This window comes from Acanthopagrus latus, chromosome 20 (assembly GCF_904848185.1).
Source record: "Acanthopagrus latus isolate v.2019 chromosome 20, fAcaLat1.1, whole genome shotgun sequence".
In the NCBI taxonomy this organism is placed as follows: Eukaryota; Metazoa; Chordata; class Actinopteri; order Spariformes; family Sparidae; genus Acanthopagrus; species Acanthopagrus latus.
In genome coordinates this window covers 8,398,107-8,411,647 of record NC_051058.1, presented here as the reverse complement: position 1 = coordinate 8,411,647, position 13,541 = coordinate 8,398,107, and the positions used below count along the sequence as shown (strand labels likewise).

At 41.6% G+C, this 13,541-nt stretch overlaps 1 protein-coding gene and 1 long non-coding RNA gene across 2 annotated transcripts; one reads left to right on the top strand and one right to left on the bottom strand.

Annotated features, from left to right (window-relative positions):
- The first annotated feature begins 3,731 nt into the window (after window positions 1-3,731).
- Window positions 3,732-7,692, top strand: foxl3 (forkhead box L3). The gene is made up of 3 exons (XM_037082591.1): window positions 3,732-4,074; window positions 5,685-5,853; window positions 6,020-7,692. The coding sequence occupies exons 1-3, from the start codon at window positions 3,878-3,880 to the stop codon at window positions 6,491-6,493; spliced, it is 840 nt and encodes a 279-aa protein (XP_036938486.1). The 5' UTR covers window positions 3,732-3,877; the 3' UTR covers window positions 6,494-7,692.
- Window positions 7,264-10,162, bottom strand: LOC119010439. The gene is made up of 3 exons (XR_005071967.1): window positions 9,239-10,162; window positions 8,193-8,287; window positions 7,264-7,328 (listed from the first exon to the last, which is right to left on the bottom strand). It is a non-coding gene; the product is annotated as an uncharacterized LOC119010439 (long non-coding RNA).
- Between the last annotated feature and the right edge of the window lie 3,379 nt (window positions 10,163-13,541).

Here is a 13,541-nt window from a genome sequence, read left to right as displayed (position 1 = left end):
GAGGGCGGCTTTAATGTCCCTGGGTGGACCGACGCACCGCCGACCAGGCCTCTCCTGCAGCGGCGGGGCCCACACACGGAGGCTGGTCGGACCTCAGGCTGTTTTCCCCGGCCTCTGTCGCCTCACGGGAGACTTCCAATTGCCCCGTTAAGAGCCCTTCAAAATACACATCCCCCTGTTCTATAGACGCGGAAACAATTTATGGCCATTAGAGAGCATTATAGATAGCATCTAGAAAACTTCCCGTTGTTGACTAAACGTCTGCCAGAGTGGACACACACACATACACACACCCCAAATAGTCAGTGGAGAGAAAAAGAAAACAAAGATGCAAAGGATTGTTTGTTGGTTTGGAGTGAGCTGTTTTAAGTACAGTTAGAGAGATTAGGCTATAAAAAGAAGCAAAATAAAACATGAAGGCGGTCTAGAAAGTCTTGCGGACCACCCAGAATCCTGCTGGTAGTCGGGTTCAGGCGACCGGGCCGCTCCTGTGGACCAGCTCATTGGAGTCCAAGTCAAAGGGCACTCGTCTGATTTGACATGTTGAAGCCTGTTTACAGGTGTTGGGGAGAACCACTGCATATGCGAAATCACTTGTAGAAAGCTGGGTCTGAGTTTTGTGGGAGCATTAGATAATTGCTGAAAGAAGTGGGCTGCCATGTGTGTGTAAAAGTCATGGACATGGATGAAGTGATCTCACTAGTAACGGTAACATCCCAGACTCCCTTACAAATCATGCGATTTTAGGAGTTGTTGCACCGTGAGGAGAAACTTAAACTGCGGTTTTGATCTTAAAGAAATGCTGTTTTCAACACATTCCTACCTCATGGGGCCTTCTTGATAATTCAGCAAATGTTATATATAAATATGTATCTTTCTTTGTGTAATTAATGTATCAGATTCTTCCAGTGATGTGCAAATAGACAGAATTGAGATCAGATCTCTTCAAGACACAGGTTGACATGTCATCTCTCTGAGAACACAATAAAAGAGCACTATTAGCTTATTTATCTATCTGCACCATAAATGTTAGTTAGGTTCAGGGTTAGTTTATTTTAGTGACACCAACAAAGCTCAGATTATACCTTGAACCCGGGTTTCTTGGGTACAATGTTGACCATGTTTAGAATCTCAGTTTAGCCTGTTACCATGTTAGCAGCAATGTTTGCTAATAAGCACAGACCAGAAGCTCAGATCATTGTGAATGTCCTTTCAATAAGCAGATTTTTTGTCATAAGTACTGGATGACATTTTGAGCATCACCAAATATAACACAGTTCATCCTGAGAGGACTGTGAGTGTCTGCACCAAACTTCTCTACATCCAATAGTTACTTATATCTTAGATATTTCAGAAAAGTGGTCGACCCACTGACAGAGCAGCACTTCCAGTCATCAGAGAAAGCAAATACATGAGATTTAATCATTCTCACTGATTTTTATTATTATTTTATTGCATTAAATGGAATGGGATAGGATAAAGTGGGTGAGGGGTGGAGGGTTTGTGTCAAGGGGTGGGTAAGGAAGGGTTGGGTTCAGGGGTTAGGAGAGGAGGGTTGAGGGTACAGGGTAGAGAAGGGGAAGGCGGGAGTGGGTGAGGTAAGGTGTGGGAGGGAGGCAGGATGCTCTGCAGATGTCGTATCCACAGCAGGTTCACCTCCTCCCCCTCCTCTTTTATTTTTCCCTCCTCCTGCCATCCTGAGGGTGAGCTCCTGAAAAAAAAGGGAGCAGCGCATATTTGTTGGAACCTATTTGAACAAGACACAAGCGTTAGAATCCAGCGGGTCATTATTGTGAAAGTGATGATCTGAGGCAACATACCTGAAGCTGGTTGGTTTTAGAGGCGAGGCCCTCCTCCAGAGCGTCACATGCGCATTTAAATGTGTAATATACTATCTAAAGTGTTCCATTTTTCAGAGAGGTGTAAGGTATGACATAAATGGGCTCATGCTGTTCCCACACAGTTCAAGACTGTGTTTCAACTTTCGTAAGCGTGATAGCAGTGGATGTTGTTCCAGCCATGTTTGTGGTGACAAAAGCCAGAGAAATCAGGACATCCTCAGCTGTCTGTGGCACCCAAAACACGATGTTTTCCTAAACATAACCAGAGCATAAGCACTGAGATGAAGAAACATGAAGCTGAAACTCAAAGAACTCTAAAGATTCAACATATCTCTGGTTTGCAAAAAAGACATTGCAAAACATTATTCTTATGATTGGGTTGAAGAGACCAGAGTCTCCCAAAGGTCCTGGTACAGGGCCTGAACAGGGATTTCTCAGGATCTAGGTCACATGTGATCAGAAGCTTTCGGGTGCACCTGTGATGTTCTCCCTCAGTCAGCTGGGAGACGATATAAGGAGGCTGCAGTTCCCCTGCTCAGTTGGTTGTGTGTCTTCGGGGAGTCGACACCTTCAGTTGGGTCGGTGCGTTTTCTGTTGGGTTGAGTGTTTGAGATTTTGTTTGTTTTGGCCAGTTTCTGTACATTTTGTTTCCCCCTGATCAGTGACTCCCACTTCTTTGGTTTCTGAGTCCCGTGTTTTTTTGTTTGTCTCTCATTTTGATAGAATCAGTGGGTGGCTGTGGGTTTTATTCCCACCACCACCTTTTAGAAATCAAGAGACCAGTTTGCTTCGACCTTCTTTGCGAATTGTGTAGAACCTTTGTTAGTTTCCCAACCTGCGATCCCGTTCCCGTCCTTCAGGCTTTGGTTTCTGTCTCATTCTTATTTCATAAAACATTTTTTTCTTTTTCTACACAAAATGAATCAAACACAAGAGGAAGCCTCAGTCCAACCCTCTCTAGACTAAATGAATAAAGTACATCTTTGGGGTGATGGCAGAAACAACACTGGATGGAAGCGCTGCTGACTCATCCAGCCCATGAAGGATTAATAAACAGTCACTGACTGGTTTGGGTTACACTCAAACAAACAGCTCCCACATTTGAGAGCGAGATGTGGTCAGGTTGCTTTGTGGGTAATGTAGGAGGAAGGCAGGGAGGAAGAATGCATGGATGGAAAAAGCTGATATCTCTGGTTCTGCTGCATCTATTCTAATATTTTCTGTATGTTCCCCCTTTAATGCACTTTAAGGTTAAATTTGTGCATCACTGTGTTTAAAGAGTTTGTCTCATTTGGACCGGGACCCGTAAGCTGACCATAAAATAACCTCCAATTATTGCTCAACCGGGGCCATCAGATCTTGTAAATACAAATATATAAAAAGGAACAGAGTGTCCTGCTCAGCCCTGACAGGCACATAGCTGAGAGCAATTTGGGGGGAAACTGAAGCCTGGAACCCACTTGCTCAACATTTTAACACGACATTTCAGAGAGGAAACATCCCTCTACTCTGCTGAATGTATCTAACAGCTGTGGGAGTGGTTTTTATTTCACAGAATTAGGTTGTAATTGCAAAAATACAAGGACTATTGACACAAAACAAAGAGAGCATTGTCAGAAACAATACAGCAAGATACATCTCCAAGGCAGTTGTTCAACCCTTTTTTTCTGACTCTTTGAGGGCCACGTTTTATCATTTGTGCATGAGACTTAAATGAGCCGCAAGTTTAAAGTGAATTAAAATTCGAAATACACTAAAAGAGGTAAGTCTGAAAGATGTGACACAGTTGGCCACCTTGAATAACCTAAAAAAAATAATAAATGCATTGCTGGTGACAAAATAAATATGAAATCTAGATTTGCAAATGTGAGATTTTTAGTTGAGATACAGGGGCTGACAGGGCTCAGAGAGGTGGTCCTGAGTCTGGAGACCGGCAGCTGGGACGGGGACGAGGAGGGGCAGAGGAGAGGGGGGCCGCGTTGGAGGCAGCCGTCATCAGCCGAGCTCAGAGCGAGTGTCAGCTGGCGGAGCAGAGCATGGTGGCAGAGCAGAGCAGCAGGACAGGGGGTTGCTGCTGGGCTTTGGCCAGGAGAGTCACACTGCGGATCACACACCGAGCCGCAGATATGTTCGACAACTCCAACTACCCCTTCAACTGTTTCAACTACGATGGGGACGGATACCCTTCCTCCAGCACGGACGAGGAGAAGAAAATGTGTCGGCCCGCATACAGGTATGGCAGATTTTAAGTTTTTAGTACTTCTTTTTTTTTTCCCCCTTTTTTATTTTATAAACTTTGAGGAAGCTGTTCAACATAGTGTGGTTAACCAGTATGTCATACATATTTTGTAGATTTTGTTACTTGATATAAAGGAATTAGAAAGACACAGTAGTGAGAATGCTGATGCAGAATTTCCTCACTTTTTAGTTTTCCTTAAAAAAGTGTAAAACATTTTCCGGGGGCAAAGTAAAACAAGAAGAGTTTTCTCTGCCACCTAGATCAGTTTTTACCAGCTTACACACAATGTATCATGGTTTTTAGCATATAAAACTGATCAAAAACCAACTTCCCTCTAGGAGGCATATTTAAAAAACATGGAATGGTTGACGAGGCATAATTTGTTTGCATCATATGTTGTAGATTCAGCTGATTTTTTTTTTCCTTTTTTTTTTTTTTTTTGGAGAATGTTATTTCATAGGTTTTTGCCCCAAAGTAACGTGAAATGAAGGATTGTAAAATTAAAAATGGTATCCAAACCTCCCATTCCTTCCTCAATAAGTAAACCACACTGTTCTGTAAGAGCTCATATGTCAAAACATACGAAACATTGCTTCTTGATCTTGAGACTGAATGATGTTTAAATAAAACAAGAACTGCTCATAAACATGATGTTAAACTGATAATAAAGGTCGGCTCCAAATAATGACGCCTCACTTCTCTTCGGGCTCTCAGGGGCCGCAGCTGTAAAACATTAAATACATTTTCATATATTCTATATCTCCGAGTGGTGTTGAGAATAATTTTTGTGTACCCCAAATAAGTCCATTTATATTTCTGTTGTTTATTTGTTGTTAGAGTCTTCATAAGAGTTTATTCATTAGATGTATGATGCACGGTAACATAACATATAAAATATCAAACTGTACATTTCTATTTCTATTATCCCTCTTTTAAAAACATGTATATGTTTATATATACATATATCTTTATTTGCCATAATTTTTATTGTCTCACCTTCTTCAAATTCTTCGGTCTAATTTGTTGTTGCAGTGGAAAGATTCACCACTTCATTAAGTTTATGTGTACGAGAGCCACAACAAACACTTGTTTTTTAGAAATAAAATAAAAAGTAAAATTGATGACTGATTTCAGCTTCTTAAATGTGAATATTTTCTGGTTTCTACACTCGGATATGACAGTAAACCTAATAGGCTTTTTGAGGTTGTGGACAAAACGTGACATCTGAGGATATCATCTTAGGCTTTTGGGGCAGATTTTTGATCATTTTCTGACATTTTAAAGATCAAACAACCGGTCGATTAATCAAGAAGATGATAGACAGATTCATAGGTAATGAATATCTTAATTTTGGTTGGTTTTGATTATTGAGGTCAGAAAAAAAGAATGAAATATTCCAAGAAGTTCATTGGTACATTTTGTAATTATTACTATTTTCACACATACAGAGGGAATATAAGAGAATGTCAACAAAGGTTTAGAGTCTTTATCATGTGTTGTCCTTTCTTAACTTGTCACATCGTGTGTGTGTGTGTGTGTGTGTGTGTGTGTGTGTGTGTGTGTGTGTGTGTGTGTGTGTGTGTGTGTGTGTGTGTGTGTGTCAGCTACATAGCTCTGATAGCCATGGCCATCCAGCAGAGCCCGGAGCAGCGGGTCACTCTGTCGGGCATCTACGAGTTCATCATGAAGAGGTTCCCTTACTACCGCTCCAACCAGAGAGCCTGGCAGAACTCCATCAGACACAACCTGTCCCTCAACAGCTGCTTCATCAAGGTGCCATACAGCACTTCATGTTCATTTAACAAGAGATTTTTATACATATTTATTTTTCTTTGTTTTGTCATGGCCCTTTTTCTTTGCGGCAGAGAGGGAGAAATAGTCAGTGGTGTCTGCATGTGTAATGCTTTAGAATCATTAGTGTTCGTGATGTTCCCTGCAGGTTCCTCGGACAGAGGGCAATGAGAAGGGAAAGGGAAACTACTGGACTTTTGCCACCGGCTGTGAATCCATGCTCGACCTGTTTGAAAACGGCAATTTTCGTCGACGCCGGCGCAGGAGGAACATGAAGATCGGCTTCCGTGACTCGGGAGAAACCCCCTTCCATCCTCTGGAGAGCCACAGCAACCAGCACGTGCCAGCAGCCCGCCGCCCCGAGCCCGACTCCACCCTCTGCCCTTTGAACCCCGACAGGCCGAGGCCGGGCCCCCAGCAGAGCCACCTCGTCCCGAACCCCGTCCAGCAGGGGAAACCGGAGTCAGAGATCAAGTTTAGCATTGACTACATCCTATCCACCCCGGATCCACCCCTGCCTGGGTTCAGATCCTCCCACGGCCCCGTTCACATAGGGCCCTCGGGGCCGCCCATACATGTCGTGGAGCCCCAACATCTGAACCTGCACTTCTGGACTCTGTGAGAGGAGAGACTGGACTTATTCCTTCACTGTCAGCTGTGTCCAACACTGGGAAGTACTGTGAGGACATCCGAGGACAGAAGAAGGAATTTTACTGACTTGAAAATGTAAATGAGGAGCAAAGTACAGAGGTACAGTATGATATGATGGGTTCTCTTCAAACTTAAAAAAAAAAGCATCTTAATGTGAAGAACACAAGAAATAATTCATATTGTCATTATCCTGTGTGTGTCCAGTGCTGACATAGACTAGTTTACAGTATTCTCTATATGTATATACACAGCAGCTGGAGTACAGGGGTGATGCTTTACAGACCAGACGAGGTGAGACAAACCGTCTTCAGAACACAAGCTGAGATGATTTCCTTCTAAAATATATATTGTGCTCTGTCATTCTTTAAGCCAGAAAATACAGTCTGTCTGATCTCAATGTGACTTCTGTTGGATTTATTTCGGAACAGCGACAGATTTGGAAATGCCACTTCTCCTCTTTACTTTAGGTAAATGTCAAGACAGCTGTTTCTGACGAGGAGTTCAGATGGTGAAAGCTCTGTGTTTTTAAGACATATTTCAATGGACACATTAAAAAAGATGAATGCAGCTGAGCTTAAAAAAACTGTTTTGCATCAGACTCTGTACATACATCTCCTGAGCAGCGGAGGGCCGACATCCAAATAAAGGAACAATGAGGAAAACACATTTCTGAGCGGAGGGAGACTTTTACTTTTCTAAAAAATAGGAAACGGTGCCGACAGAAAAAGAGCTCATTACCTGCCTTGTCAGTTTCCCCCATTCTCTCACAGTCCAACACACAGAGGAGACGGAGGAGCTGCTCACAGCTGGAAAAAAAAATAAAACAAACAGAGGCTATCACATCATTTCCTGTTACTGTAAACATTAGCATGTGGTGAAGAATCACACCAAACTTATAAGAATTAATATTTAATTTTCTGTTTATTTGCACTGAGGGAGGAAAGGGTTCTTCAGCAGCTATGTTGTAAGTTATTTTTGAACTACAATAGGTTACTTCAAAGTAAAATAACTTATTACATCTGATGACTTTTCTAAAAAATGGTAAAAGTTGGTTAAAGGTGCACTGTGTAGTTTGGGGGAAGGAATTTGAATCAGAAGAGAAAGATCTTCACTGACTGATTTTTTCTCATGCATAAACAAACTAAATAAACAAACTCTCTTTGTTTTCATGACTGAATAAACTGAATAAACTAACTGACCTTAAAGGACAACACTATTTCTGACTGTTTAACTCTGTTTTTATATGTGGCGGACCCTGCCACCTTTCTAGCGTCAAACAGTGTTCTGGGGACCTTATTTTCACAGTTCGTTTTTTCAGTCATGGAAAAAATAAAAAATGTCTGAGTCTGTATTATTGCCTCCTTAATATGGTGAATATTAAAATTCTGAGTTTGAATTTCTTCTCCAAAGTGCCCCTTTAATCTGGGTAATGCTGAAAAGTACGATTTGATAGAGGAGAGGTGGCAGAATGTGAGTGCATACTGCCCCATGAAATGATTTAATATATAAGCTGTTGGCAGGATATTAAGAATACCTTCAGAGGTGATCATCATTGTGACATCATTTCCTCAGTAAATTTAACAGATTACCATGTAATATATTTGGTAATTTGATTAAGTAGGCGTTACAGGCTGGTTACTCAACAACATGGATCAACTGTGAAATCAAACCTCAGTTGTGTTTGGCGTGCACATCGTTCAGTCTGAGTCCAAAGATGGATGAATGTGGGCCCAGAGAAAAGTTCACTTTGGCCCGCCAGATGTTTCTAACAACAAAAAGAAAGAAAGAAAGAAAGAAAGAAAGAAAGAAAGAAAGAAAGAAAGAAAGAAAGAAAGAAAAGCTTGTTTGATAAATGAGGCTATTTTTGTTTTGGGGTGAGGTAAAATTGTTAAAACTGTGGGATCTCAAATTTTTAATTTTTCATAATCTGACCATGGTGAGCAGAGCAACACTTTGTAGAGGAAGCCGGTTAATAAGGGAACTTAAAGGACCTATTTTAACAACACAGTACAATACAATGAGGCCACTGGTCCACCAATAAATAAAATCTTTTGACCTAAAAAAGTCCCAGCACCTCTGTTCCATTTGGTCCCTTTACATTGTGAACACCTTACTAATTGCTTAGAATCAGTAAGTGGTATGGATTTGGGTCAAGCTGACACTGTCATGGGTCACTGGGACTCTCCAACAGTGTTATTAGTAACATCAGCATCACCTGGGATTTTCTTTTCATTGTGACCGAGCCCAGCGGTTTCACGCCCGACTCCCGCCCGCATTTTGCTAATTCTCGCGCTGACCTTTTGAAATCCTGATTGACTGACACTTAAATTCTAATCCGGTCGCTCCTTATTATAATATTATCGTATCCGCACACTTAAAAGAGGCCCTGACAAGAAAAAAGAGAGAGAGACAGAAAAAAAAAAAACCGGAGGTCTGGCCGACATTTCCTGCCTGTACATGGGAGATCAATCATGCATCGTTGAAGGGACATTTTTCAATTTAACCTTTATATTATGTCTTGACTACGTCGGAGGAGGGTTTCAACACACTTAACATGAGTGGCATTTAATATAGCATAACACTTGCAAGGTGAGGCCGAGATGTGACCCTATTTAAATACAGGGGCCCCTGCCTCAGCCTGAACAGTGGCACCTCCCCCAACAAACACACACACACACACACACACACACGGTGACGCAGTTATAATTAAACACACCTTATGCCTCCTTTGCAAATGCCCCTCATCGATCTGTGGGTTTTTAACATTCACAAGTGAACTGCCCCGCAGCGAACGTCTGCAGCGGCGCAAACGTTTATGGATCAGCAAGTTTCCATTAACAAAGTTGTTGATGTTGAATAGCGGGGGCCGCCGCCGTCGCCATGATGCCACGGATATATTTGGGTAAATTAACTTAGCATAAAGTGCTCCGAGGCGACGGTGTGGGGAGGGGGGTCTTCTGAGGCAGCTAAAGAGGAAGGCAAAGCAGCAGTCAGGCCCGAAAAGTCAATGCACATATTATGTAGTGGCTGTAGCTGCTGGCGCCGCGTCCCCGGTGAATGGCCTCCATTAAATATTTGTTTCGTTTCTGGTTAATCCTTCCTAACATCTCGAGCCGGTTGTTTATAATTACCCCGCACAGCCATATTTCTCATTTGCAATAGAGTGGAGGTTTGTTTGGGACTTCATTATGTGCGCGCCGCCAGGTAGGAATGAGCAGCTCAGGGGCGGGAAGCAGCGGTGGATCGCAGGTGGAGGAGATTGGGAAGGCGTCGATCTGCAACGTTAATATGAAGTGAATCGTAAACACAAATAGGTCATTTGGTCGGGAGTGCTTGGATTTTGCCGAGGCTGTGGCGAGGACCGCGGGGACGGAGATAAATATAAGTGTGTTGTTTTCTCTTCAGTGTAAAACCTTGTTTCCCAGAGCCGAGTGTGTGAGTGATTTACAGTGGAAAGACACCGATGTCAGCAAGAGCTACCAGCCAAAGAAGATCAGTGAAATAGCCTCTGGGCTTTGACACACACACACGGACACACACACACGCACACACAGACACACAGACACACACACACACACACACACACACTCTGCCCTTTGCCATTTTCCTTGCTGCAGGTATAGCCGGTGTGCACTTTAAAGGCAGGAATATGCTATTATTTTTAAATGGCTTCAAGTGTGTGTGTGTGTGTGTGTGTGTGTGTGTGTGTGTGTGTGTGTGTGTTCGTCAGTAATGAGAAAATCAACACAGCATGTCAATCAATGCTATGTTTATATTTCGACTGTTCAAAAAAGACGTCCCTGCTAGGAAAACCAGGGGGAAAAAAAAAAAAAAAAAAAAAAAAAACAGTTGTGGCTGACTGACTGGAGGGTTTTTTATCCCAGAAAAGAAAATGGAAAACAGGCAATTTAATAAAGAGAAGGGCCTGACATTCAGATGAAAAATTTAACTCGGAAATCTGCCAGATATCTGTTGAATTTGTCAGTTGTCATTTTATAAACACTTCCCCTGTGGTAAAAGTATTTTCTTAAACCAGAGGGTCGGGATTTGACCCTTTGACCCACGTTTTGAGATCAGTTGCAGCCCAAAGCCCACTAAGAACTCAGCAGACGTAAATTAGACACATAACAGTAACGCCTAACAATATGTGCAATGTTATAGAATACAACAGGTCAGGTAATGCAAATTCAATTAAAGGCACAATATATAGAAATGGCCACATCGCACATTCATACTACAAACAAGCAGTGGGCAGCGTAACGGCAAAATATCAACTAACAGCTGCTAACTGTAGCTGCTGTTAGCTAGTGAGCTCAGTTAGCCGTGCTAACGTTTCCAGCTTAATAATGGTTGTGTTGGAAGAAGAACTCAGATCTCAGTAGCAATACTACAGACGAGAAATACTCTGTGTAAAAGTCCTGCATTCAAAACAGTATTTAAAGTTGCAATATGTATGAATTGGCCACCTGTCACAGTCATAAACCGACAGGGGGAAGCTAATCACCCGAGTAACCACTAACTGCTGCTAACTGTAGCTGCTCTTGGCTAGTTAGCTCAGTTAGTCATGCAGCTTGTGGTTCACAATGGGAGCTTGGGAAAAGGGAGGTGTTAGTGCTTACATTGCTTGCACAATAGCTTTGAACCAGTTTGGCACTAGCCGGTTAGCATGCTAACTTCAGCAGATGTCTCTACAACACCATACACTGACATCATAATGTTAAAACTGCCATTTATTCACATCATGTTGATCATTTTAGATATTTTTTTAATGTTTCCAACTAAAACATGGAAATATTTCCCCCATTAAAGGTGCAGTATGTCAGAACTTAATTGAAATAGTTGAAAATGTTCATAAATGAACCAAAACCATCAACAGAATGTGAGGAAGAAAGAATTTTGACGAAGTATATCATGATGCAGGGATACAGCAACTACTGATATTAGCATGCTAAACAGCTAGCCCGGCCCATCTTTTCTTGGAATACTAATCTGAGCTTTCAGTCCGGACCGCTAGCTGCATGGCTAACTGAGCTATCAGTGATTTGTGGTTACTCAGGTGATTTGTTGCCCTGAATTTGTTCGCTTTATGAATTCAAGAGGTGGCCAGATCTTACATATTGCACCTTTAAGTGAAAGTACAACACAAGTATGAGCATCAAAACGTACATTTAAATACTGCAATAATGTTGAATTATTGATTTATTCTTTCCTTTAATGTTCCACCACATGTGCCACATGTACAGTGATACATTAGGGAAATGCAAATACACACAAAAGATGCCAATAAATTCCTCTACATTACATTAAATATAATGTATTCTGATATCAAGCACAGCTTAGAATATATATGACAATTCAAATGTCTCTGTAACATTAAAATCAAAGCGAGAAGTCCCGGGGCAATTTTAACAGTTAACAGATTATCAATATCTCTGCAGAATATAATAATTATTGGGGTGCTCTGGTGGCCCGGGGGTTAACAATATAAATTCAACATCACTGGCTCACATCCCCCTTCTCTCATTCCTCTCTTTTCTTTTACATACAATGTCGAATAAAAGCCACTATATGGCTGCCAAAATCATACTGCCACAGTATTTATTTGATCTATATATGGTGAAAGACATGGCAGCACTAGAGCTGGACAATGTAATGTAATAATCTAACATCATGGTGATACGAGAGTATATGTGGTCTTAGATTCTCGATATTGTGAAGTTGTGGTTGGCATTAATGTTGTGTTTTCCTGGTTTTAAAGGCTGCCTTGAAGTAAAGCAATGTCATTTTCTGAACTTACCACACTGCTCCCCTTGTTCTGATACTTGCCTTTATACACTTTGTCAATTCATCCACATTACTGATGATTGTCGATCAAGACTCTCATCCTGTTAACATTTTGTGAAGGTATTGTCTTCCCTACCGAGGTGTATGGTCAAAAGTATTGTGTATTTGTTTTCATCGCCCATTCCTGGTATTTATAAAGTGCTTTTGCGGACATAAAATATCAACATACAAACTTTGGATCACAATATAGCTTAAAATTAGCAGGATATTTATTTAAGGGACTCTCAGTCAGCCCTACGTAGTACCAATCTAAGAGTGCAAAGAATACATGGACGACTTTAATATTACAACAGCGATTACAGTTCTGATGTTCATGTATAGAAAAAGCATTTGTTGAGGTAGCGAGTTGTTATATGACCAAGTTCTGTGTTGCAGAGCAGATCCATTGCACTGTGTCAGCATGACATGCAATGCAACTACAATGCACCACAGCTCCTGACAAGCATGTCCACTCTCGTCTGGCAAATCTGGTAAGCACACGGTTGATCTTGGAGATCTAGGAGTGGAGATTCCTGTCGTTTTATGCGGCTTTATGTTGGGACGCTATCGATGCAGTTTTATTGAAGCTTGGAGTTACTGGGTGGTAACTTTCAGATCCTTTTTCCACTCGGTTTGACCTCTGACTCGTGTGTGAGATCACAATCCGTGGTCAAACCACCAGGGTGTGCTAAACAACTGCTCGCGGAGAGGGGAAATCACAAAAAGCAAAAAAAAAAAAAGGATCCTCCATGGTATATTTCTGCCAAACACCAATTCTCCAGAGTCCGACAGTTCCATACGCTCGGGCCTCTGCAACAGATGTTATGATGTTAGGATAAATGTGCTGCTTGCCAAATTACAACCCAGAGGTGACTCATTTAAAAAAAAAAAAAAAAAAAAATCTAAATCACTGTCTCACCACGTTTTCACTGAACAACTAGCATGATGTTTCTTAAAATTACCAGCATATCTAAATACCTTTCTTTCCATCTAGCAATCTAAAACACGTCCTACATAAAACAAACACATTTCTAGAAGGCAAACTCTTTGGCTGAATCAAGTGTTACCACACTGACAAAAAAAACATAAAACCATTTACCTCTTAAGAGAGAAATCCACCAGTTCCTTTGTGCCACACTTTACAGAGATGGTGAGGGAGTTACACATTTTGGAAAAAAATACAGCACATGTGAAGT

What these genes read in the sequence shown, in the direction of transcription:
- foxl3 (XM_037082591.1), top strand. Translation starts at nt 3,878, where the DNA reads ATGGTGGCAGAGCAGAGCAGCAGGACAGGGGGTTGCTGCTGGGCTTTG. An exon ending in ATGTGTCGGCCCGCATACAG is followed by an intron (nt 4,075 to 5,684) that starts GTATGGCAGATT and finishes TGTGTGTGTCAG; the next exon opens with CTACATAGCTCTGATAGCCA. An exon ending in TCAACAGCTGCTTCATCAAG is followed by an intron (nt 5,854 to 6,019) that starts GTGCCATACAGC and finishes TGTTCCCTGCAG; the next exon opens with GTTCCTCGGACAGAGGGCAA.